We start from the raw sequence: 22,081 nt of genomic DNA, 5'->3' as shown, positions 1-22,081 counted from the left end.
ACCGAGTGGAACTCTTGAAAGAGCCCAGAATCCCAGGCTTTTCCTGCCAATGTGGGGCGTGGAGCCCAGCCCCTTCTCTGGGCTCTCTAGACATAAAAGCCTCAGAAGTGCTTACCACTAGCCCTCCAATTGCACTAAAAGCCTCCCTGGAAATTGAGGGGATGCTGAGGTCTTCAATTCAGGATTCCAAGGACTTTGGCATGCCCCTGCTCAACTCACCTGTCTGTGCAAGCTGATGAATTTCCAAGGGTCCTCATCAGCCCAGGGAGGAAGCTGCACATCCCCCAGTGCTGTCCCGTCCTGCATGCAGCCTGAGTGGGGTAAGAAACAGAAGGGCTTTGGGTAAACAAGGCCCAAACTGGGCTAGAAACCAGGGGGTGTAGCTCTGTGCTGTGCAGGACTGCTGATTCCATGTAGACCAGGCTGTGGCTATGTCCTACACAGGTCACACTGCGCCCTGCCTCCTCTGTCACGAATGTTCCCACCTCCATCTGCCTGGAATATTCTTACTTGGTCTCTAAACCTTTGACCCCTCCCTAAGGCTCTCCTTGCTCCCCAGGCAGCGTCTGTGCTTGATTTGCAAGCTGCATACAATGATTGTAGTGTTATCATTGTTTGTACTTCTTCCTTCCCACCACTCTATGCCTTCCCATCTAGGCGCTTTCTATACAGCCTGAAACAAGAAGGAGATAACAATAAAAGCTGGAGCACCGAACTATGCCAGGGCTCTATGCTAGATACTTGGTACATGGTGTCTTACTGAATCTTCATTCAGCTCTATAGTTTATGCAGTTTATCTCCATTTTTAAAGGGAGGACAATAAGGTTTTCAGAGGGAGCTCCCCAGACATTAAGAAGATAAGCCTGGATTCAAGTCTGAGTCTTTCTCCTTCCTATTAGCTGTACAATCTTGAGCAAGTTGCTTAATGGCTTTGGGATTCACTTTTCCCACCTGTTACCTCCCAGGGCTGGAATAAGGATTAAAAGACAAAGTACACATAACATGCTTAGGACAATTCTTGGCATATGAGGGTTCCTCAACAAACATTAGCTATAGTCTTGATGAAGTCCTCCAGAGCCTTCATGGTACACCTGGACTAAAACCTTCCCCTCCTCTCTCTGGTCTACAGGGCTGTTCCTGGCCTGGCCTTTCTCATCATTCAATCTCAGCTCACCTGTCACCTCCTCACGCAGGTCCCTCCTGGGGATCAGAATAACACAAGACCCTCTGACTCCCTCTAGAAACATTTTCCTACCTTCTTTTCTTGTAGGACTTCTCAGCGTCAGACAATATTTCACTTATTTATTTGTGCATATTTTCCATTCCCTTGAGCCATCCCTGTACAGAATATGAACCCCTTCAGGGCTATCTGTCCAAGGACACACAACTAAGTCCCCAGTGCCGACCCAACTGCCTTCACACATTAGGTGTTCAATAACCAGTTTCCCTGACTACTCTGAGAACAGCTAGTCCTCAGCATGTGAGCCATTTCTGCAACTAAGCCCCTCCTCACTTTTGCACAGAGCCCCACCTTCATGCCCACGGCAGAGTGGGTAGCTCTCCTGCACGCCCCTCACCCCAGGTCAGGTAGCCACCCTCCCTTGGCTTCTACCATCCCTGGTCCCCTTACTCTTATTTTGGGCCCTCCACACTTCGTGGGGACTGACCTTTGCATTGTCCGTTTTTATCTCTGATACATGTGAGTATCTGAGAACCTAAACATATCAAGGTCACCAAGTTCTATGGGATCAGACTCGCTGGGCATGATTCTGGCCACAGGCTCGTTCTAAAAGCTCCACAGTATTTTGGCCACAAACCACTGAACAACAGCTGAGTACCCCTCACCCGTGTCCCCTAGGCCTGCACTTGGCTTTGCTTGAGGTGCATGCCCAAATGCACTATTTGGAAGAAGAAGGACCATCAGGAAGGGGGACACTGGGGCCCCAGGTTTATGCTGGTGACGCATCATGAGTGTCTTCCACAGGGTAGGCGATTCCATTCCCCTGCCTTGGATGAAGGGTTGTCCCTGCCCTGCCCCAGGCTCTGACCACACACTCCCTCCATGAGTCACCCTGACCTGGGCAGGAGAGGCTCCTAAGGTACTCCCACAGTCACGAGGGGACCTGCTTGCTGGGCCTCCTGAAATGTTTGTTCTCCATAAAAGCAGTCAGAGAGAAGCCATGGCTCATCCTGGAGTGGGGCCTGGAGAAAGAAGAGGAGCCACCAGGGTACCCCTACAGCTGCCCTTGGACACCACCCCACAACTTGTACCGGGAGACACAGCTTCTCTGGGTCCTGACCATGGAGTTCAGATTAACCAGTTTGTATGACGTGGAGGAAAACAGGGCCATAGGGGTCAGGGGCTTGCCCAAGTTCACACAGTAGGGAAGTGCCAGACCTGGCTATTAGCAAGGGCTACTGCTGCTCCTTGGCCACCTTTCGCTACAGACTAAGGCCTGGGGACCTGCAGTGGAAGGGTCATGGGTGGGACTGTAGCTCAGACAGTTCTGGCAGCCCCAGCCCAGGTCCTTCCTCAGCTCCCACCTTTTCTTTGGGTGCTGCCACCCAGTGGAGGCCTCCCACCAACTGCACAGTCTGGTGAGATGCCTGTTGAGTTGTTCAGCAAAGTTACTGACAAAGTTCGTCCCAAACTGTGGAAAGAGAGCCCTGCACCACCCAGCCCAGGCTGTCCTCGTGCGGGCCTCCACTCACCAAACTCTACTGCATTGCAGTTGGTTAGGAACTCGGGCAGGTAGAAGAATTCTGGGGTCAGCTCCCTGACATCGCTCATGTTCTCTCTGGAGGCTGACTCCCATGCATTCTTCATGCTGTGGAACATTCTATCTGCTACATCGAAGCTTCCACCCTGCAAGGAAAAAGGGGCCAACGTGATCAGCTGCATGTGGTGAAAACTCTGGCTATGCAGGCACCGCTGGTGTGGGCCTCCATTTGTCCTTTCTGCTGCCGAGGCACTGGTTCCACCATCAGAACTTTCCATTCACTCCCACACACACATTCATTCATCAGTTTGTGCATGTGTGTGATGGTCTCTTCATGTATCTGTTCACTCAGCCTTTCTTTGGAACCTTGTACTGGGAGCTTCCACAGACGAGGCATGAACAGTAATAATAACTGTAATACAGGGGCCAGCTCAGAGGTAGGAAAACCACGGTTATTCATCTGACCATTCCCCAAATTTGCTGAAAGCCAGCTCTGAATTCGGCACAAAGACAGGATCCAATGAACCAACTACAGGACCAAGAGTGGGTCAGACATTCTACGTGGGGGTCAGCGGAAGTTTCCTGGAGAAGTGAACCCCTGGTGAGTCAGCAAGCTTGGTGAAGGAGAAGATGGCAGAGCATTCTGAACAGATGGCAAGGCTTTCGTCAGGAACAGAGGTAGGGAAAGCAGGTTAAGTCAGGCCACCTAACCAAGTGCGGTGACATCGAACATAGCAGCCTTGAGAGGAGAGAGAAGGCCTGAGGATGGAGAGCAGGAGGCATGCCAGCCTTCAAGGGATGGGACGCCGGTCATGAAGACAAGACACCTGTAGCATAAGCCAAGACCAGCCTTGGTTCCAGGCCCGTCTCCACAGGTGGCTCATTGCAGTCCTGAGCTCGGCAGCTTCATCTGGAATGGGTTAGATGTAAGGCGACTTTCTTTTTCTTTCTTTCTTTCTTTCTTTCTTTCTTTCTTTCTTTCTTTCTTTCTTTCTTTCTTTCTTTCTTTCTTTCTTTCTTTCTCTCTCTCTCTCTCTCTCTCTCTCTCTCTCTCTCTCTCTCTCTCTCTCTCTCTCTTTCCTCCCTCCCTCCCTCCCTCCCTCCCTCCCTCTCCTTCCTTCCTTCCTATATTATTAACTATATTCCTTATGCTATACTTTCTTTTTTTTTCATTTTGCATTTGCTTAGATTTTTGTTTGTTTGTTATTTTTGTTTTGTTTTTTTAAAATAATTGTTTTATTTTTCAATTACAGTTGATATACAATAGTATATTCGTTTCAGGTGTATAACAGTGATTAGACATTTGTATAACTTACGAAGTGATCACCCCAATAAACCTAGCACCCATCTGATACCATATATAGTTATTACAATATTACTGACTGTATTCCTTATGCTATACCCTTCATCCCCATGACTATTTTGTAACTATCAATTTGCACTTCTTAATCCCTTCACCTTTTTCACACTGCCCCTAGACCCCCCTCCCATCTTTTACCCCAACATATCTAGTATCCCTCTGACACCATACATATTTATTACAATATTATTGATCAAATTCTTCCTTTTGATTCCCTGCTCTTCTCATCCATCAAGTGGTCTTGGGGATCAGAGGAGGCTGAGAGGTTGCAGATGGAGGAATAAAGACACTGAGGGCACAGGGGTTTCAGGAAAGTTTGTGAAACTGGGCTTGGGGTCTGCTTAAGTTTAGGAACACCCCAGGAACACTTTCCTGCCTGGGATTCGACTGCTTACTTGTCCCCACGAAGGCTGGACCTTTGTTCAACCAGGACTTGCCTTCCTCCTGTCATCTTCTGCAGTGTGCACATGTGGCCCAAGGACAAAGGGTTGAACTCAGAATGTTGGTCCCTCCTTTGTCCCCGTCAGCTCCCTTCACTTTTCAGAGGGCTGAGATTTCCCATCAGCATTTACCTAAGGAAGCTTTGGGCAGCTGCGCGGTGTATGGAAGGTAAAGAAGGCAAGAACCTTCTCGTGGCAAGATTACTCTATGTCAGCACATTATACGCACACAGATGCTCTCTCAGTCCTCCTAGCAGGTACATTAGGAAAGAATAAATACTTCCATTTTGCAGACCAGAAAACCAACTCCTCAAAGTTTATTGATTTCCCAAAGCAATGAGTGGTGGAACTGGGATCAAACCCATGGTCGCAACTCCAAAGGCCATGCTTGGCCTTGTGCCCATTTACTGAGGGAACCTCTGGGCCTAGGCAAACTTCATCAATTGTGTATGGGCCACGGGCACTCAGCTCTTTCTGAGAAGGGAGACCCTGCCACACACACAAGGCGGGCACCTGGGCATTGTGGAGGGCTGGTCAATTTTAGGAGGAAGACTCGAGGATCCAGTGAGATCCACGGGTCACTCTCAGCACTGTGATAGCGACTCCAAGAGACCCAGTTATCCATAGGGTCACAACCACACACAGTACATGGGCAGCTTAAAGATGTGGCTTTTCTCCAAGGTCACTTTGCTCTTGTTTGAAATTAAGATATGACATCTACTATCTGATTCAAATTGAAATGGAAACAAAATGGGGGAGAATGTTTCTAAATAAATCTGCACCTAACGCGTCGTTCACTGAAACATATTCAGAGCTTTGCATATTTAATCTGTAGCCCAGCCTTATATCCGGAGGAGATTGATACCGCCTCGTGTCCCATTGGCCTTTTGCAGCTTTTATGAGTGCTGATGGTAATCTCCTGAGAAACAATATGATTTGGTAATAAAAAGATTACCTGTATTAAATAAAAATAATATATACATAGGAAATATTGTTAGTGCTACAAATCTGGTTAAAGATATTACCACAAAGAAAAATGTTGTTTTTTCACGGCTGTCTAATGCATTTTAGCAAAAGTAATATCTTTAAAACTTAAGCTTGTATTATTTATAAAGGAAGCAATAACTGATTTTCCTATTTCTTATATTAATAAATGTATTTGCATACATTTGTTTCAAAATTAATGGGTTTTTTCACTTCTGCAATACAAAAGAAATGCCAATTCCCTAGAAGAAAAGTGGAGCTGCTTTGTTACTTGTAAGTCTGGTGGCTGCCAGCAATGAGTCCCTGCCAGGACTTGACTCTCAGAAAAGGAAGGAAGAAGAAAAGGAAGAGAAAGCAGAAAGAGGAAAGAGAGAGGAGTGAAACAATTAAGGTTTGTAGAATGCATCCATAAGGAAAGTCCAAAACAAAATAAAACAAAACAACAAAATTAAGTCTAGAGATTGGATGGAAACAAGTGACCAGTGAGAATACTGAACCAAGATCTGGTATTCTTAAATATCAGAAATAATGAATCCTATGTGTATCCAAACAGACCATATGATAATAATAATAACAATAACGGTAATAATAGCAAGCTCATTATTATCAATAAAGGAGCAGCCTCTTCTTGGCAGCAGACTTTTTCCCAGGTGACACTAAAGCCAGAAGACAATGCGAGAGGTTTCTGAAGCCACGGTTGCTGTGATCGGATTCCATGCCAAGCTAAAACACTGCTCCTATGAAAAGACTCCTGAAAGATATTTTGAATATTTAAGGGCTCAGAAATAACATAATCTTAGGATCCTTCCTCAGTTAAACTATTTTAAGAGGTGCTTGATTTTGCGAAGAGATGAATCAAAATTAAAAGCAAAATGATGCGGGAAGATGTGACGACGAGGCCGGTTGCTGAACGCTGACACTAGCTAAAACAGGAGAAAAATGCCATAATTATGGTACATCGATTAAAGCTGGAAATGCCCTTGAAAGGAATGTTCTATATTGAAGACAGTTCTCTGTGAGTGAGGACCACGTCTATGCGCAGCTGCGTCCCTGGATACGCATTCCAATTGCTACATTCTGAGCCAGGGTCCAACATGGGTCGGAAGAGACGCTGGGGGAAAAAGTTCAATTCTTGATCCACAGCCACATGGGTGAGTGCATGTGCCAGGACACTTGACCACATAGACGTGTTTTATAATATGTGCTACAAAGTCTACTGTGCCTTCCAGGAGAGCTCACCAAATCAACCCACTGCCACATCCGATGAATGGGATTGGTTTTATGAGCAAGCTGATGACCTGTGTCTTGACAGGGATTCTTTCCAGTAATTTAAAAGTATCCTGTGTAAACAATTGACTTACAGGATGCAGTGGCTACATCAGTTCATCTGAGCCACTCTCCTTTGTCCGTCAAAGAGGCAATATGCAGTGGAAAGCACCGTAGCTTTGGAACCAAGCCAACCAAAGTGGGCATTTCCGCACCCACTTGCAGTGTGAACTCTAGTGAGTTTCTTAATCTCTTTACCCTCCCATGGCCTCCTCTGCAAACCTGGATGATTGCTGTGGCTGGGAAAACAACGTGTGCATGAGTATGTGAGAATGAGGGTGAGTGAGAATGTGAGTGTGGGTGAGTGTGAAGTGTGTGTGCACGCACATGTGTAATACACCTGATGCAGTGCCAGGCACACAGGAAGAGGTGCGAAATGAGCCCCGTCACAGACTAGGAACTGGGGAGCAATCCTGTGTGCATGGAGAAGGTAAGCACGGGCTCAACACAGAAAAATAAAAAGGATTTAGAATGTATTGGAAATAGGAGGTGGGGTATGGGGGGAAGTGAGGAAGGCTGGGGTCCTGCAACAGGGGCAAGAGGGGCTGAGAAGTCTAAACGCCTATGGGATGGAAAGGAAATAGCACATGCATCGTCAGGGCAGTTTCAAAGCCATGTCAGCACCAAAGAAATGAAGCGGCAAATGTCTGCAGCTGAAAGAGAGCTGGAATCGTCTTTCTGTCAGCTTCCTCAGAGAAAATGCTGGGCTGTAACACCCTACTCAATAAGCTAAGAGCTGTGGGTTCCACCAGGTTTGGGGAGCCATTGACTAGTTCAGCCGCCTCTTCAATCCTGCTGTTGATTGAGGATGGGGGCGACCCCAGAATAGCCATTAGTTTTCCTTCCTGTAGGGCGTGGCCTTTTACTCAACAAATAAAACCCACAAAGGAATTTTGAAAAACATGCTGCTCTGAAGGGGAGGAGAGTGCACTGTGTATGGGGCACTTAGAAACAGCCAAACAGTTCCCATGCTGTATCTCACTTAACCCTTACAGCCCACCCAGTTGGAAGAAACTGAGGCTCAGTTATTCAACACTGCCAATTAGAAAGTTCTAGAACCAAGACTTTGTTACGCCTGATTCTATTACGCCTGCTTTTTCTAATACCCCTTGTGGGGTGAGCATAATAATAATAATTACACCTTCATTCTGGACACACCACACCTCTGCTCGCACCCGAAGCTGGAGCATGGAGACCGCAGGTGAACAGCCTGGGCTGGCTCTCGCTCTGTCTGCAGCTAGCATACGTCTTACACGAAACCCAGCCATCTCGCCTCAGGTGGTTCAGAAAACTCTTCCCCACTGCTGGTAACAGCTGACTTCACACGGGCTGTGACTTAATTAACGCAGCACTTTATTTCAGCTTCTTATTAAATGCAGCAGCGGCACCACCACCACCACTGTGCCCTCGCCGGGGCGCTGGCTGCCTCACTCTGCCCTGCCCACGCTGCATCAGAGCTCAGGCCCGAGAGCAACTGGTGCTCTTACTGGGGCAGAAAGAGGGCCTGAGCTGTGGCCCCAGCAGCGGCATGGTTCCTGGGGCCACAGACACTGGCTCCTCCAGGTGGGTGAGGTTCCTGAGAATCACAGCATTCTGAGAAGCAAGCCCCAGCTCAGGCAGGCAGGAGTCTCCCCACTTCCAAGAAAATGGGGACAACAGAGCACACAGCCAAAGAGTGCCTGGGTCACACTGCCTGCAGGTGTCACCTGCTCAGGTCACACTGCACATATACCATATTTTTTGGATTATAATAGTTTATCATTGTAATAACAAGTTTGGGCAGAAAAACAAACAAACACAATGACAATAGAGGTGTGTATCAATTCTAAGACCATCCCAAACTTATTAAGATTTAAAGATGAAGAGAATAAAGCACACCTGATACCCAGGAGCCAGAATATACCACACTGCATTTCTTAGGCAGCATGTGACAGCCCCTCATGCTGGCCACATCTCTGCATGGTGCCAGTGGGTGGGCACAGTGCCGAAAGAAAGCTGTGCCTGCCTCTCAACAGTGCAGCGGCCCACACCAGCTGTACTGCATAGGCACACAACTCTGCACACTGAGTGGACTTCCACGGCCAAGCCATCCTACATGGGAGGCGCTGGTTTATTCCCACTAATAGGCGAGGGGCAGAGTCTGCTTAATGCAGAATAGAAAAGCATGCACCTTGTTATGCTGACACTTGTTTGCAGGTAGACCTGGCTCTGGAACTACCGACAGTCTCACTTTCCTGCTCTCCAGATCAGTGAGGAAGACACCACTGCCTGGATTTGGCACCCTCTCCACCTTTCGTAGCCTCCCACTCCATGATCCATGATGGGGTTGGATTAGGCTGTTGAGAACATAGAGGCTCCTTTCCTTGTCACCACACGAGAGTGAAGCAAAGGTCTCTTGAGGAAAAAACAGACCTGCTCCTAGAAGGCAGGGTGGGACCAAGGAAGAGCCTGAGTTCAGGAGGATACCAGAACATTCTGAAAGAGGTCTGTGAAGGCCCCAGGACTCCCAAAGGAGAACCAGGCATGTTCCCCCCAGATGTAGCCTTTGCACCCATTCCCTTAAGAGCTAAAAATCATCTTTGATTCTAAGTAAAAAGCAGAAAATGTTTGGTTCTTCTGCTGGTTCCAAAGGCTTGGACCAGTTATGACTCACTAGAAGAGCCAGTTAAAATTAGGTGAAACCAATTCAGAAGCACACGTGGACAGCCCAGTGTGACTCAGATGGGTCAATATGCCACAGGTAGATTTAAACCCAGAAAAACCAGAGTCAGCTCAGACTTCATTCAGCATGGGAGACAAAGGCTCAAGCTAATGGCTGCCCAAGCATATAAAACTGGCTCTGATCATTTCATACGGCTTTAGACCATCTCAAACCAGTTGGGTCTGGTAACCAATGGGCCAAACTGGGTAAAATGAGCTCAAACTAATTGTGACTAACCTCAAAGTAGCCTTTACCCAATATGCTTCTGGGTTCAAAGCACACCCGTTTTGTGTGGTTCACGCCATCTTGGAATGCTCTGACATAGTCCCAGCGGTCTAGAATTAGCTTAAACCAGAGGGAACCAGCTTGAACAAGTTCAGGCCTGTTCAGATTACATCTGGCTGATTGCAGGGGGAAGAAAAGAGCTAACAGTGATCCATCGCCATGTAGCGTCCAGCCCTGAGCTAGGTGCTTTACCTACATTTGGTCATTTAATCCCAGCCTGGTGAGATGTGCACAAGAAACCCCATTTCCTGAGGTAAAATAACTTGCAGAAGATTTTGTCTATTGAGTAGCAGAGCTGTGATGTAAGTCTCATGGCTGATGTTATCTCTTTGTCACTCTGCCCCTCTTTATGTGAGAGGACCCTGAGTAACAGTAGAGATAGGCTTTAAATGCCTTAGACTAAGGGGTAAGGAGAAAACTTGTGAAGCCTCCAGAACACCGTGGATGGAAATCCGTAACGGAATGCATCACCCTCATCATCAACAGTGATCATCACTTCTCCTGGATTAATGAGCAACATCTGGATCGGATTCCTGGCATGGGGTACAGCTCTGGGACCGAATGTGCTCCAAACCAAACTTACTTAAAATGCTTGTTGCCTGAGAAAGGCTCAGGGGAAGTGCACTTATTATTTTTGAGTGAATTTCCAGGGAGAAGGGTTATACAATGTCTAGACAAGCTATGCCGTCAAGGAGAGAGAAGACTGTGCCAAGAAACAGAATACAAGAGGGCTTTTGCTCACTGGAGGAAGCACCTTGACCTTGCTTACCCATTCCTGCCCAGGACATGGGAGTTGGCTTGAATGCTGATCCAGAGTACTGACTCAGGAGTTGGCTTCAGTGTTGATCCTGGAGTCAAATGAGTGACCACTAAGAGTGACCTTGCCAGTGAGGTTAGACCAAAAAACACAAATCCTGGGACTTCCGTACTTTTCCTTTGGTGAAGTTTTGTTGTCAGAGCAAGTCTGTACATGTTCCGTGGCCTATCACCCACCACGGTCATGCCTTCCTCTGCACAGGACACTTGCAAGGCCTGAATCAGGTCAGGCCCTCCACTTGGGCCGTGTGCTGTATTCACTGTGGAGTTGGCCAAGCAAGCTGGCTGCAGCTGGGCTACCTGACGGCTTTCCCCAGCCAGAAGCTGTGCCCCTGAGATAACCTGAGAAGCAGGATCCCAGTGGTGAGGTCAGAAGGGGAAGAGAGGAAAACAACTTCCCTGCTGCCTGCGAGGAACTCTGTCCCAGCGATCCCACATGCCTTGGGCACCACTGTCCACTCTCAGTCAGACTCGCTCACTTCTAGCTTGTACAAGGTAGCCACATAAAACATGGGAGGCCACGCTAACCTTGAATGTCAGATAAACACAACTTTTTAGTCTAAATCACTGCTTATCTGAAACTCAAAATTACCTGTATTTTTATTTGTGGAATCTGGCAACCCTAAGCTGTCATGATGGTCTTTTATTTCGTGGGTGGGCAAGTTGATTAGTTCTTTTGTGTGGTTTAGCTGTTCATTTCAATATTCAAATATTTTGTTTGTCCTTTTAAACCACTCGGCTTGTACTTAGCATAGTATTATGCATTCTGGTGTCATGAGTGATATTCTTTTCATTCCTCCTCTTTTGTGTTTATTTTTATAATCTTTGACAGCCTACCTTCAAGGAAGTCTTCAAGTTTCCTGCTTTTCCTTCTCTACTAAAACCTACTTATGTTAAGTTTTTCTTTCTCCCCATATCTCTCATTCCTTACATTTTGGAGTCTTTTTGAAAGACTGTTCGGCAGACGTACAAGTGTAGCTGATAAGGAGCAGCCTGCCTTGGCTGGCCGGCCCAGAATCCTAGAGCCAACATCAAGTGGGAAGCATGGGCTGACAACCGCATTTCCTGCCTCATCTAAGCCCAGCTCTTAGTTTGTGAGGCGTGTGTGTGTGTGTGTGTGTGTGTGTGTGTGTAGGGGCGCAAGGGTGCGTACCTGCAGAGAGCAGAAGGCTTGGGTGAACGGTGGCATCCGGACCAGGTAGGAGGCGACAATGATGGCCGAGGAGTAGTGAGTATAGTAGTGGCACTGGACGGTCATGTCTCCTGCAACGAAAGGACAGGCCTGGGGCGGCTTTCCTGCCTGTGCTGGGGCGGGCTGCAGACACGCAGCCTGTGTGGTGCTCAAGCACGAGCCCTGCTTTAGAGAGAACCTGCAAGCCGATAGAGCTGGGTGTTCTGCTCACAGATGTCATTATAATTTGGCCAATAGCCACCACTGGTGAAAAGGACATTCAAAAACCTGAGCTGCACCACCCCGCAAGTCCCCAGGGGTCTGCCCTCAAAGATGCAGCAGAGCCAGGCTCTGGGAAGGCTGTGCTGGACCCATGGGAGGCAGTGCTCTGGGCTTCTGACTTAAGAGTCACCTAGAGAGGCCCAGCTCGCCTACAATCCCACCAGCAGCACCTTCCCTTTGGTTCTTTTTTAGAAGAGAAGTATCTGTGTGGAAAAAGAAGGCTTATGAACTCAGGGCCATTCCATTGTGAGTGAGGATATGGGTTTCCTCATTTCCAAAGGGGACCGAACTGCTTGCGGGCAGAGACAGAAACCTCTCCTTTTGTCTGCCGCCAGGGTCTGGGAGAGCTGGAACGCTGAGGCAGGCACAGTGCCCTGACCAAACCATGCAATGGAGAATGTGAGCAATGCTGCCACCTACAGGGCACTGTGCCTGCTGTGTTCCTTCCGTCACTCTCTCCCTCATCCACACAGCAACCCTATGAGTGCTGTTCATTATCATGATCTCCAGTGTGAATCAGAGACTCGCTTACATCAGGAGTGAGTGGCAGAGCTGGGGGCGGCACAGTCAGCAGCGGCCCAAGCCAGCTGCCCCACATGTCTGCTTAGCCAGCTCGCTGCTAACCCCACACTCAACCCAACGCCCTCCCCTGTGTCGTGCAGGGGCTTTCTACATCAGTTGTTTGTGACATGGTTGCATATACCTGTGCAAGAGCCCAAACTCCAGGTGCAACTCTAATGCACACTCAGGTTAAGATTGGGTAGATGGTGCCAAAATGGGCCCTGGTTGGGGCACAACTGGTGAGACCTGGGCTTCTCTGGCCTGCCTCTGTGGAAAGGACCCAGCAATGCCTGGCAGCCAGAGGAACAGTGGGGAACTAAGATGGGTCATATCAATTAAACTTTAGCCTCGGGAGGAGATAGCAGGTCAAGGAGGGCCTGACCACACCTCCCATCTCCCCCACAAGTTTGAGTGCCAGCCCCACGCAGAGAAGGGTCCTGGGCAGAGGCCAGGTGACCTCCAGCGGCTGTGTGGGGTGCAGCAGAAGCCTCTTATCCTGCTGAGAACCTGCTCACTGAAGGCAGGGCCTCCTGGCCCATGAGCCTTCCTGAAGTGTGCCACTGCTGGTTCTCGAGGGAATTTTTCATGGTGCATGGATGATGTTCCTTAATAGCTGTATGTTTATTTTGAAGTGTTTGAGAAGACCAATATAGCTAGCGTCAAATGCATAATAGAAAAATTTCTTTTTAGGATATATTCATTAAAGCTCAAGAAGTAAATAGATCTAAAGAAAAACATTAAGGCAATAAGAGCACAGGTGGCATGCGAATGGGCAAAATTTGTAAAGGTGACGTGCTGATGAATAACGTTTGGGAACCAGGTTGTAGCCCCAGACAAATGCAGGCTCTGCCAGTGGGAGGCTATGATCTCAGATGAGTTGCTTGAACTCTGACTTTCAATGTCCTTCTCTTTGAAATGAACCATCGTGTATATGAACGCAGGTTGGGCTGAGCCTAGATAATAGAAAGCGCTGAACAAATGTTCACGTCCCTCTGCCTTTCTTGCCCCTAAGTACAGAGGTACAAGCTCTTAGCACGACAGTTCTCAGTCCTGGCTGCAGGCTGGAATAACCTGGCTGCACCTCATCACAGACTTAGTCAAATCAGAATTTTAGAGATGGGACCTGAACATCAGTAGCTTTTATATGAAAGCTCTCCAGGTGATTCGTACATGCAGCTAGGATGCAGGGCACTGGGTTAGAGAGTTTTTTATTCAAGCATAATTATTTGTAGGCTAGGCGATGGCCTAAATAGTTGTCAACTATGATTTTGAGGCATTAAGATGAAGAGCATTGCAGAAAAAAAATCAAGCTGGGATCCACCCACCTTCAGTCTTCTCAACTTCTTTAAATCTCTGGATAAATTTCAGCTTTCTTTCCTTAGTCTGGGCTCCCATGGGCTTCGAAAGATCCCGGAAAGTCTTGGGATTAGTCAAGTTCAATGTCTAGAAGACAGATATACAACTGGAATTAACTCCCCTAGCTGTGTGTGTGCCCTGGGTGAGACGTCGGGAGCCACGCTCTTTAGTTTTATGGTTCTCTTTCTTGGTTTACTGTGTTTGGTCTGACCCCCTCTGGTGATTAGCAGGCATGCTGGGGTTTTATGGCCCTGGAGCCAGTGAGCCACAGACTGAATAGGAGAGAGGAGGGGAGATTGCGTTCACACTGAACCTCTTCCAAGCTGACCCAAATCAGAACATCACCACCAATTACAGGAAAGAGACTCTGAAAAGAATTCCTGTTGTCTATAAGGCACTTGGCACTGCCCTCCCGGAGCAGTTTACATCAATAGTTCAGGGTCCTCGGGGGCAGCCGGTTAGCTCAGTGGGTTAGAGCACAGGGCTCTTAACAACAAGGTTGCTGGTTCGATCCCCACATGGGCCACTGTGAGCCGTGCCCTCCACAACGAGACTGAAACAACTACTTTACTTGGAACTGATGGGTCCTAGAAAACCACACTTAAATAAAAATGAAAATTAAAAAAAAATAGTTCAGAGTCCTTGTTCAGAACCAAACTGATTGTTTAGGAAGTAAGAAGTCATCTGCTTAGGGAGGAACAGAGAGGGACAGCCTCGTTTCTCTAGAGGCCCACTCCTTTCTGGGCAATGCAGGCATGTAATGTCACCGCTCCCCTGCCGTTGAGAATATGCAACAGTGGAGACCTGCAGGGTTTTCAGGGCCAGGTATCCTCCATGTTGTCTTTCATAGAGATGTTCTGCATGTTAGTGGAGGAGCTGCATGTTCCCCAGGGTTTGCATGTCTTTATAGAAAAAGGAGTTTCCTTTTCACTAGCAGTGAACACCGCAGTTCCCGGGGAAGGCAGGGCCTGTCACTATCTGACACCTGCAGAAGCCAGATGGCGGCAAGAGGGCAGCAGGGTCTCCTTAGACCCTAAGTGCCGCACATGCAGAGACCCACGGCTGATTCTACCCGAGCAGGATGGGGCTTCATAGATGCCGGATCTCCTGATTCTCCAAAAGATATTAGAAATCCAGATTTGGGGGACGAATCTCCCAGTTTTTAAATCCTAGTAAGTAATCAAAATTTGGGACTGAACAAAAGGGGCTGGCAAATTAGCACTTTGTCCAATGCGAGTTACAGCTGGCATTTACAAGTTTCCGTTTTAAAATGCCTCAGCCTCCAGTGATCATTAGTGCAACAAGAAGCAATATGTGCCTGGAGGGAAAAGTCTCTCTGTGTTAAACGTCTTAAGTGGGGTTAGGAGGTCACAAAAGACTGAGGCCCCCTCTCCCAAATCCTGAGGCTCAGCCACCCCAGCAGCCCAAGGCAGCACTGGCCTAACCCAGGACCCAGTCCCCTTCTGCCCTTCACACACAACCCAACACACGTCCTGACAGCCAGAGCCCAGGGACACTGCCTCGTAGCCCCGTCTTCCCCACGTGACGTCCGCTTGGTCCAGCTGTGTCAGCTTTCCTCCCCCTCCCTCCCCTGACTGCTGAGGTCCGGGATAGAAGCCAAAGAACTGAATGGTTCCTCTTGCCGTCAGCCTCCCCTATGGCTACATGTCTCAGTCCAGATACTGGCTGCAGAGCACAGACCATCACCTCAGTTACTGAGTTAGGTTGCAGGGGAGTAGTCCATTCTCTCTGGGTCTCTGTGTCTCTGGTTTCTCTCTCTTGTTCTCACCTTTCCGCCCCCCTACCTCTTCCACCCCCGCAACTCACAGGCTGATTCTAGGAACAAACCCTACAACCCAGTTCACGTGAAGGACCAGTGTTGGCTCAGGGCATAATCTTGGCAGATGGACGTTGTGTTGTCTTCATGGCGGTGAGTAAGCCAGGAAGCCTCTGGGGTGGATGTTAGCAGTTGTCCTAGTCCTGTTGATGATCTCACAGGTAGGGCCACCTTCCCACAGGTGGGGCTGGGCAGGAACCCAGGCAGCTGGACTCAGAAGTCTCCTCCAGGGTAAGGGGCTGAGCATGGAGCAGCCTCGGGCCCAGGGGGACCGAATCTTGTAGCAGAGGCGCTGTATGCTGATTTAAGGGCTCTGGTTGTCAAGCTCAGAAAGTCTCAGGACACCTGCATTTTCCGTGCAGGTGAACACCCATACCTGTGAGGTGTAGTCAGCCAGGACCCAGGGAAACACTGGATACTGCATGTAGTCATTGTAGGTCCTTCCGGCCAGGGTGTTGAGGTACATGAGATACTCGAAATTGCTGATCTCCCTTTTCTGCCAGAAGAAACAAAGAGGGGATAAACCAAACACAGCTGGCATCTTCCTGAGGGCTACGGGAGTCTAACTCTCAGCCCTCTGCAGGAGACCCTCACTGTGTAGGGGAGAGTAGGCGGCACGCATGTCCATTGTTCCTGTGCACCTTGTGCATGAGCCAGACCGCTTCCGGGAGGCCACACTCATTCAATATGAACTGAAGCAAAGATTCTGGAAGTAAAGCCAATCGGAAAAAAATACAGCCCAGCAACCCAAAGCCAGAATAAGCCTTCTGTTGTGTTAACTGTAGGATGTGATACTCAAAAGTTGGTTAAAATAATAGCACAAATGCTGTGGATGAGCTTACTGCTGACCTTGCTAGGATTTAAAAAAAAAACACAAAACAAAACTGATGGGACTTGGCAGTCACAGAGAAAGAGGCTGTCACCAACAGGCTGAATGATCTGTCCTCCTCTGGGACTTTAGGAACTTTCTTCTCCCTGTCACTGCCTTTGAGAAAACACTCACTCTTAGGGCCTTAAGATATACAGTCTCAGATGAAGAGAGGGACTGCCTGTGGGAAAGCGTACCAGGGCCAGCTGGGGAATGACCTCACCTGGGACCTAATGTTGTGGTCTCTCCTCTCCTTGGCCTGCTCCTGTGTGACCAAGAGTTACCTCCTTGTTGCCATGTGATCTCTAGGACTGGCTCTCTTAGGGTCACTGAGACCCCTAGGCTGAAAGCCAACTCCTCCTGGCTGGGAGCTGTGTGTCTTCCCAGGACAAGAAGTGAGTGCTTGTATCCTCCTGAGTCATGTCCATTTATACATATGGATATATCTTCATGACAGAGCATGTGTGTGCACACAGGGCATGTGTACAAGTGTACATGCACACACACGCACACGCACATGCATGCACACACACGCACACGTGCGCACACACGCACACACACACTCATACATGAACACACGCGCACACACACATGCACACACATGTGCGTGCACACACACACTCACAACGCACACACACACGCTCACACGCACACAGGCACGCACACGCATGCACATGCATGAATGCACACACACACATGCGCACGCACACACACACACTACCCAGCTCCAGCTCCAAGGCTCAAGAATCACCTTCAATCACTGAGATCTTTTTAGGAAATCATTTGGGACATTTTGGTAATTGAAAAAGACAAGAGCCCTCCCGACTCATCCACATGCTTTCTCTCTCCGTCACTGGGGCTGAGCTGCTCTCTGATTTGCATTCCCAGAGGGTCCCCTCAGGTCCTCTGAGGGGTCACCGTACCTGCCACCTGTGCAGCATAATCCTGCCAGAGCCGGCGTATCTCCTGTGGGACAGAAAATATGGTGGTGACCAAAGAGCTCAAGGAATGAGCAGGGGGAGAGGTGGCATTCTCTGCGGCTTTGTGGGGCCAGGGCATCCAGGAGAGCCACAGACCTCCAGGTCCCACAGCAGCTCTGCCAGGAGACAAGATTATTATCCAAGCCCTCCTTGCCCCTACCTCACCCTGCTATTGCAGTTTGTGTTATTGCAGTTTGGGTTCTTGCAGTCACTGCCACACTTCTGTGATGCCAGAATATGCTGCTGCCTTAAGTGTTGTCCGTGGAGTGTCCCAGGGACATGCAGAAGCAGCCTCAGGGACTTCCCACCCCAATGGATTTCCCACAGACACGCCTTGGCCTTCTTTGCCCTTGTAAATATAATACATGTGAATATAATATATTGACAAGTGAGTACAACATATGCATGGGGTTAAAAAATGCAAGCAATATGGAAGGTCAAGAAAATACAATAAGTTTCCAAACTACTGATCCCACTGAAGAAGTATCCACAGTTACCCTGTTTCCCCGAAAATCAGACCTAGCCGGTATTATGCAGGGTGTCATGCGTGGTCTCTGCTCCCGCTCCCCACATAAGAATGCAGGATATGGTGAAGCCAAAAAGGAACACCCACGGAGCCATAGATAGGGGAGTCATACCACTATATTCTTGCTGGTAGCTGGGTTGGAGACACAGGAAGCAGGAGTCACATGATCTGCAATCTGCCATCTCCTTCTCTGCCAACCAACCAACCCCATTTGCTAACTGCACTCTGCCCTGCTAACTGCAATCTGCTCTTGCTAGCCCAGACACCATCTTCTTGCTAGCCCTCATTTCTCTGCTAGTGTAGCCACAGCAGTTATATTAGTGGCCAATGGCTCACTGGTTACAGCTGACGGCCAACTAGCCACAGCTGATGGCCATCCAAAGACAGTTGATGGCCAATTACTAACTGAGCCAGCACCTTTCCACGTGAAGCCGAGAGCCTGGAAACTGCACTCCTGGCTCTGTCCCCACAACCGGACAATCAGCTCTAATAAGTCTTTTGGAGCAAAAATTAATATAAGACCCGGAATTGTATTATATATTATATTATATTATATTATATTATATTATATTATATTATATTATATTATATTATATTATATTATATTATTATTATTTATATTATTTATATTAATTATATTAATTATATTATATTACATTATATTACATTACATTACATTACATTATATTATATTATAAAGACACGGTCTTGTGTTATACTAAAATAAGACCGGGTCTTATGTTAATTTTTGCTCCAAAAGACATATTAGAGCTGATTGTCTGGCTAGGTCTTGTTTTCGGGAAAAAAGAGTAACAGTTTCCGGAAGCATTTCTCACATATGACTATCTATATGCTCGCGTAGATTTTTTTAAAATTCATGGTAAGTGGGCTTGTCTCACGTGTGCAGGCGTCCATGCTGTTTCACAGGCTAACAGCTCCTGGGGCATGCTCACCGTGCTCCGTGGCATTCACTTCTCCAGTGCACGACCACTGCACAGCTGGACTGGAACTGGGTGAGTCTGGCCCTGTGATGGGCTTCATCCTCACAAATCATGTTTCTATGGCCACCTTCAGACATAAATCTCTGGATACTTTGTGAGTGTCTCCATGAGATAAATTTCTGGCAGGGGTACGTACCACTGAACATTTTCAAGTTTGCAACACATTGCCAAATTGTCCTCTTAAAAGGCTGTACTGATTTGTTTCCACAGATACAATTAAGATATACAAATTGAACTAAAGAAATACCACCATTGCAGAATCTGGCAGGGAAGATTTAGAAGTGTTGGGGAAGGTATGGGAAGGGGCCTTGTGGGGACAGAGCCAGGAGGGCAGTTTCCACACTCTCGGCCTCACGTGGAAAGGTGCTGGCTCAGGTAGTAAATGGCCATCAACTGTGATTGGATGGCCATCAGCTGTGGCTAGTTGGCCGTCAGCTGTAACCAGTGAGCCATTGGCCACTAATATAACGGCTGTGGCTATGCTAGCAGGAAATGGGAGCTAGCAAGAAGATGGTGGCTGAGTCTGCAAGAGTGATTGCAATTAGCACGGTGGATTGCAGCTAGCAAGTGAGGTTGGTTGGCAGAGAGAAGTAGTTGTGGATAGTGTGGCTCCTGCCTCCTGTGTCTCCAACCCAGGCGCCAGTAAGAATATAGTGGTGTGACTCCCCTACCGATGGCTCCGTGGGTGTTCCTGTTTGGCCTCACCATGTCCTGTATTCTTATGTGGGGAGCGGGACCTAGACCCCGCCTGACACCCTGCATGACAGACCTTCTCTATGTAAAGTCCTCCTCCTGCTCAGCAAGGATTTCTAGAGCCAGCCAGTTCCTTGGCTTCTGTGGTATCCCTGCGCTCTTTTTTCTGTTGTTTCTTTCCCCTTTGTCTCCTTGAGACTCTCTTCTACTCCGGAGACCAGGTCTTTGCTCAGATGTTCCACCAAATCGAACATGTCTCCTCTTTCTAGCCATGCCCTCTGCCTCAGTGCTGTTCCGGCCCTCAGAGCCCCTACCCCCACGTGCATTCTGAGGTCCGCCTTCATGGATCCGTCAGGCCTCTGCCTACACAAGGCCTGGGTACCCAGTGCCCCAGCAGGGGCAGCGCCTCATCTCCCATCACAGCACCGCTGTCATAGCATTTGTCCCAGGCACCCCATCCTTCCTTATTCAATTCTTTCCTCTGCAGATTTTCTGTAAACAGAAAGCAACTCCTGGGGTGGAATTCACCTTTTATTTGGTCCATTTTATCCAGGCAAACAACAACAAATGGAGGCAAAACATATTTTTGTTTTGCTTTGCTTTTTAAGTTTGATAGTGGAGTGGAAATAGGGGAGCAAAATGTGCCTGTTAGGGTTTGGGAACTGACAGACAGCATCTGTCATTTTCCCTTTCAGAAAGGGTTCTAGAATTTTACCTGTGGTCTTTGTGACACTGCCACCAGGCGGAATGTTGTGTGGAAAATAAAGGCATATCACCATCCTATTCCTCATTTCATCAGCTATGAGCTCCAAGGAAGATCCATCATTTTGTTACCATCAGAAAAGGACGCTATTACCAGCAGTGTCGAGACACCTAACCAAAAGTGAGCTCTATTTTTGTAATTTAAAAAAATCATATTAATCTGAAGGTGATCACAGCACACTTGGAATGGTCTATGTGAATTTCATAATATCTAGTAATTAAATTATTTCTTTAAGAGTTGATAAACAGCATTGTTTCATCAATATAGTAGACATTTCAGATTAAACAAGGTGACAAAGATGGCTCTTGACTTTGCAAAGCCTTTCTATGGTCTGGGGAAGGCAGCGTGGGAAAGAACACTGGCTTTGGTGTCAGTAGAACCTGGGTCCAAGTTCTGCCCCCACCACTTGACTGCTCTGAAGTGCTGTCACCTCGTGCTTCAAATATGGCTGACCTCCCCTGTCACGCCACAGTGCTGGGGGTGGGGTACGTGCGATCATGGGTCTGGAGAAGGCCAGCACAGTGTGGGCACAGGGTCCGTCAATGGGCACAGGCCTAGAGGGTGTTGATGCCGTTCCAGAGCAGGGCCACTTGTTTCCTACTCTGAGTGGAAGAAGAATGTGGTGTAAGAGGACAGACTTACGTGTGGTCAAGCCCTGCCGGCTAGCTTTCTGTGTGATCTTAGAATAACTGTGCCACCTGTGAAGCAGATCACCTGCTGTGTCGGCTCAACAGCCAACAAGCATGAGGAGCTCCTCAGGGTTTGCTGGGGAGTCTACAGGGCAAGAGTCCAGGCCCTCGGGCAACCTGGGATAGAGTTGAGACTAATGGAAGAACTCAAGTCAGTAAGGACCAGGGAGGTTACTCTGCCTGACCCGAAGATGGCCTAGCATGATGGGCCGAGAGGACATCTAAGGGGTTTAGAAACGCAAGACATATGTCTAAACTCCTCTGGATGGCTTCCAAAGATGGGAACACTATCTTCAGTCAGAACTTTGTGGGTGGTCAACAGCTACACTGGGTTCAAATCCTTCCTTATTCTGAGGGATGACTTTTATCCATGCTGCTTCATTTTTAATTAGCTCTATGTCCTTCAGCTCCTAGAAGTGTTTTAGAAGCTCAAGTAATACTGTTACATGGCCTTGGGGCCCTCCCTACTCCAGGGCTCATGGTTTGCCTCGCCATCTTGCCACTGACTCCACCCCTTTGGACCAGCTCCACCTGACTCACGCCTCCATTCCACCATGACCCTGGCCCCTAGAGAGAGCCAAAGACATGGCCCAGAAAATCACCTCCTCCCTGGAGAGTCTAGCAGAGAAACCTGAAGGGGCCTTCAGGAGGCAGGATAGCCCAGGCTAAAGGGTCTCTGCCAAGAGACTGGTCTAGTTGGATACCGTGCCCACTCAGCCCAG

The 22,081-nt window shown here is 48.2% G+C and overlaps 1 protein-coding gene across 1 annotated transcript in view; it reads right to left on the bottom strand.

Annotated features, from left to right (window-relative positions):
* The window catches only part of WDFY4 (WDFY family member 4), a 307,568-nt gene that overhangs the window by 24,416 nt on the left and 261,071 nt on the right, over positions 1–22,081 (bottom strand). The window contains exons 48-53 of the mRNA XM_081075021.1: positions 17,631–17,673; positions 16,216–16,335; positions 13,972–14,089; positions 11,786–11,895; positions 2,713–2,866; positions 220–311 (exon numbers count right to left, since the gene is read on the bottom strand). Of these exons, the coding sequence (XP_080931147.1) occupies positions 220–311; positions 2,713–2,866; positions 11,786–11,895; positions 13,972–14,089; positions 16,216–16,335; positions 17,631–17,673 (637 nt within the window). The remainder of the gene's footprint in view (positions 1–219; positions 312–2,712; positions 2,867–11,785; positions 11,896–13,971; positions 14,090–16,215; positions 16,336–17,630; positions 17,674–22,081) is intronic.

This window comes from Rhinolophus hipposideros, assembly GCF_964194185.1.
Source record: "Rhinolophus hipposideros genome assembly, chromosome: 15".
NCBI classification, from domain to species: Eukaryota; Metazoa; Chordata; class Mammalia; order Chiroptera; family Rhinolophidae; genus Rhinolophus; species Rhinolophus hipposideros.
The sequence above is the reverse complement of the archived record's forward strand: the minus strand, read 5'-3'. Positions and strand labels throughout refer to the sequence as shown.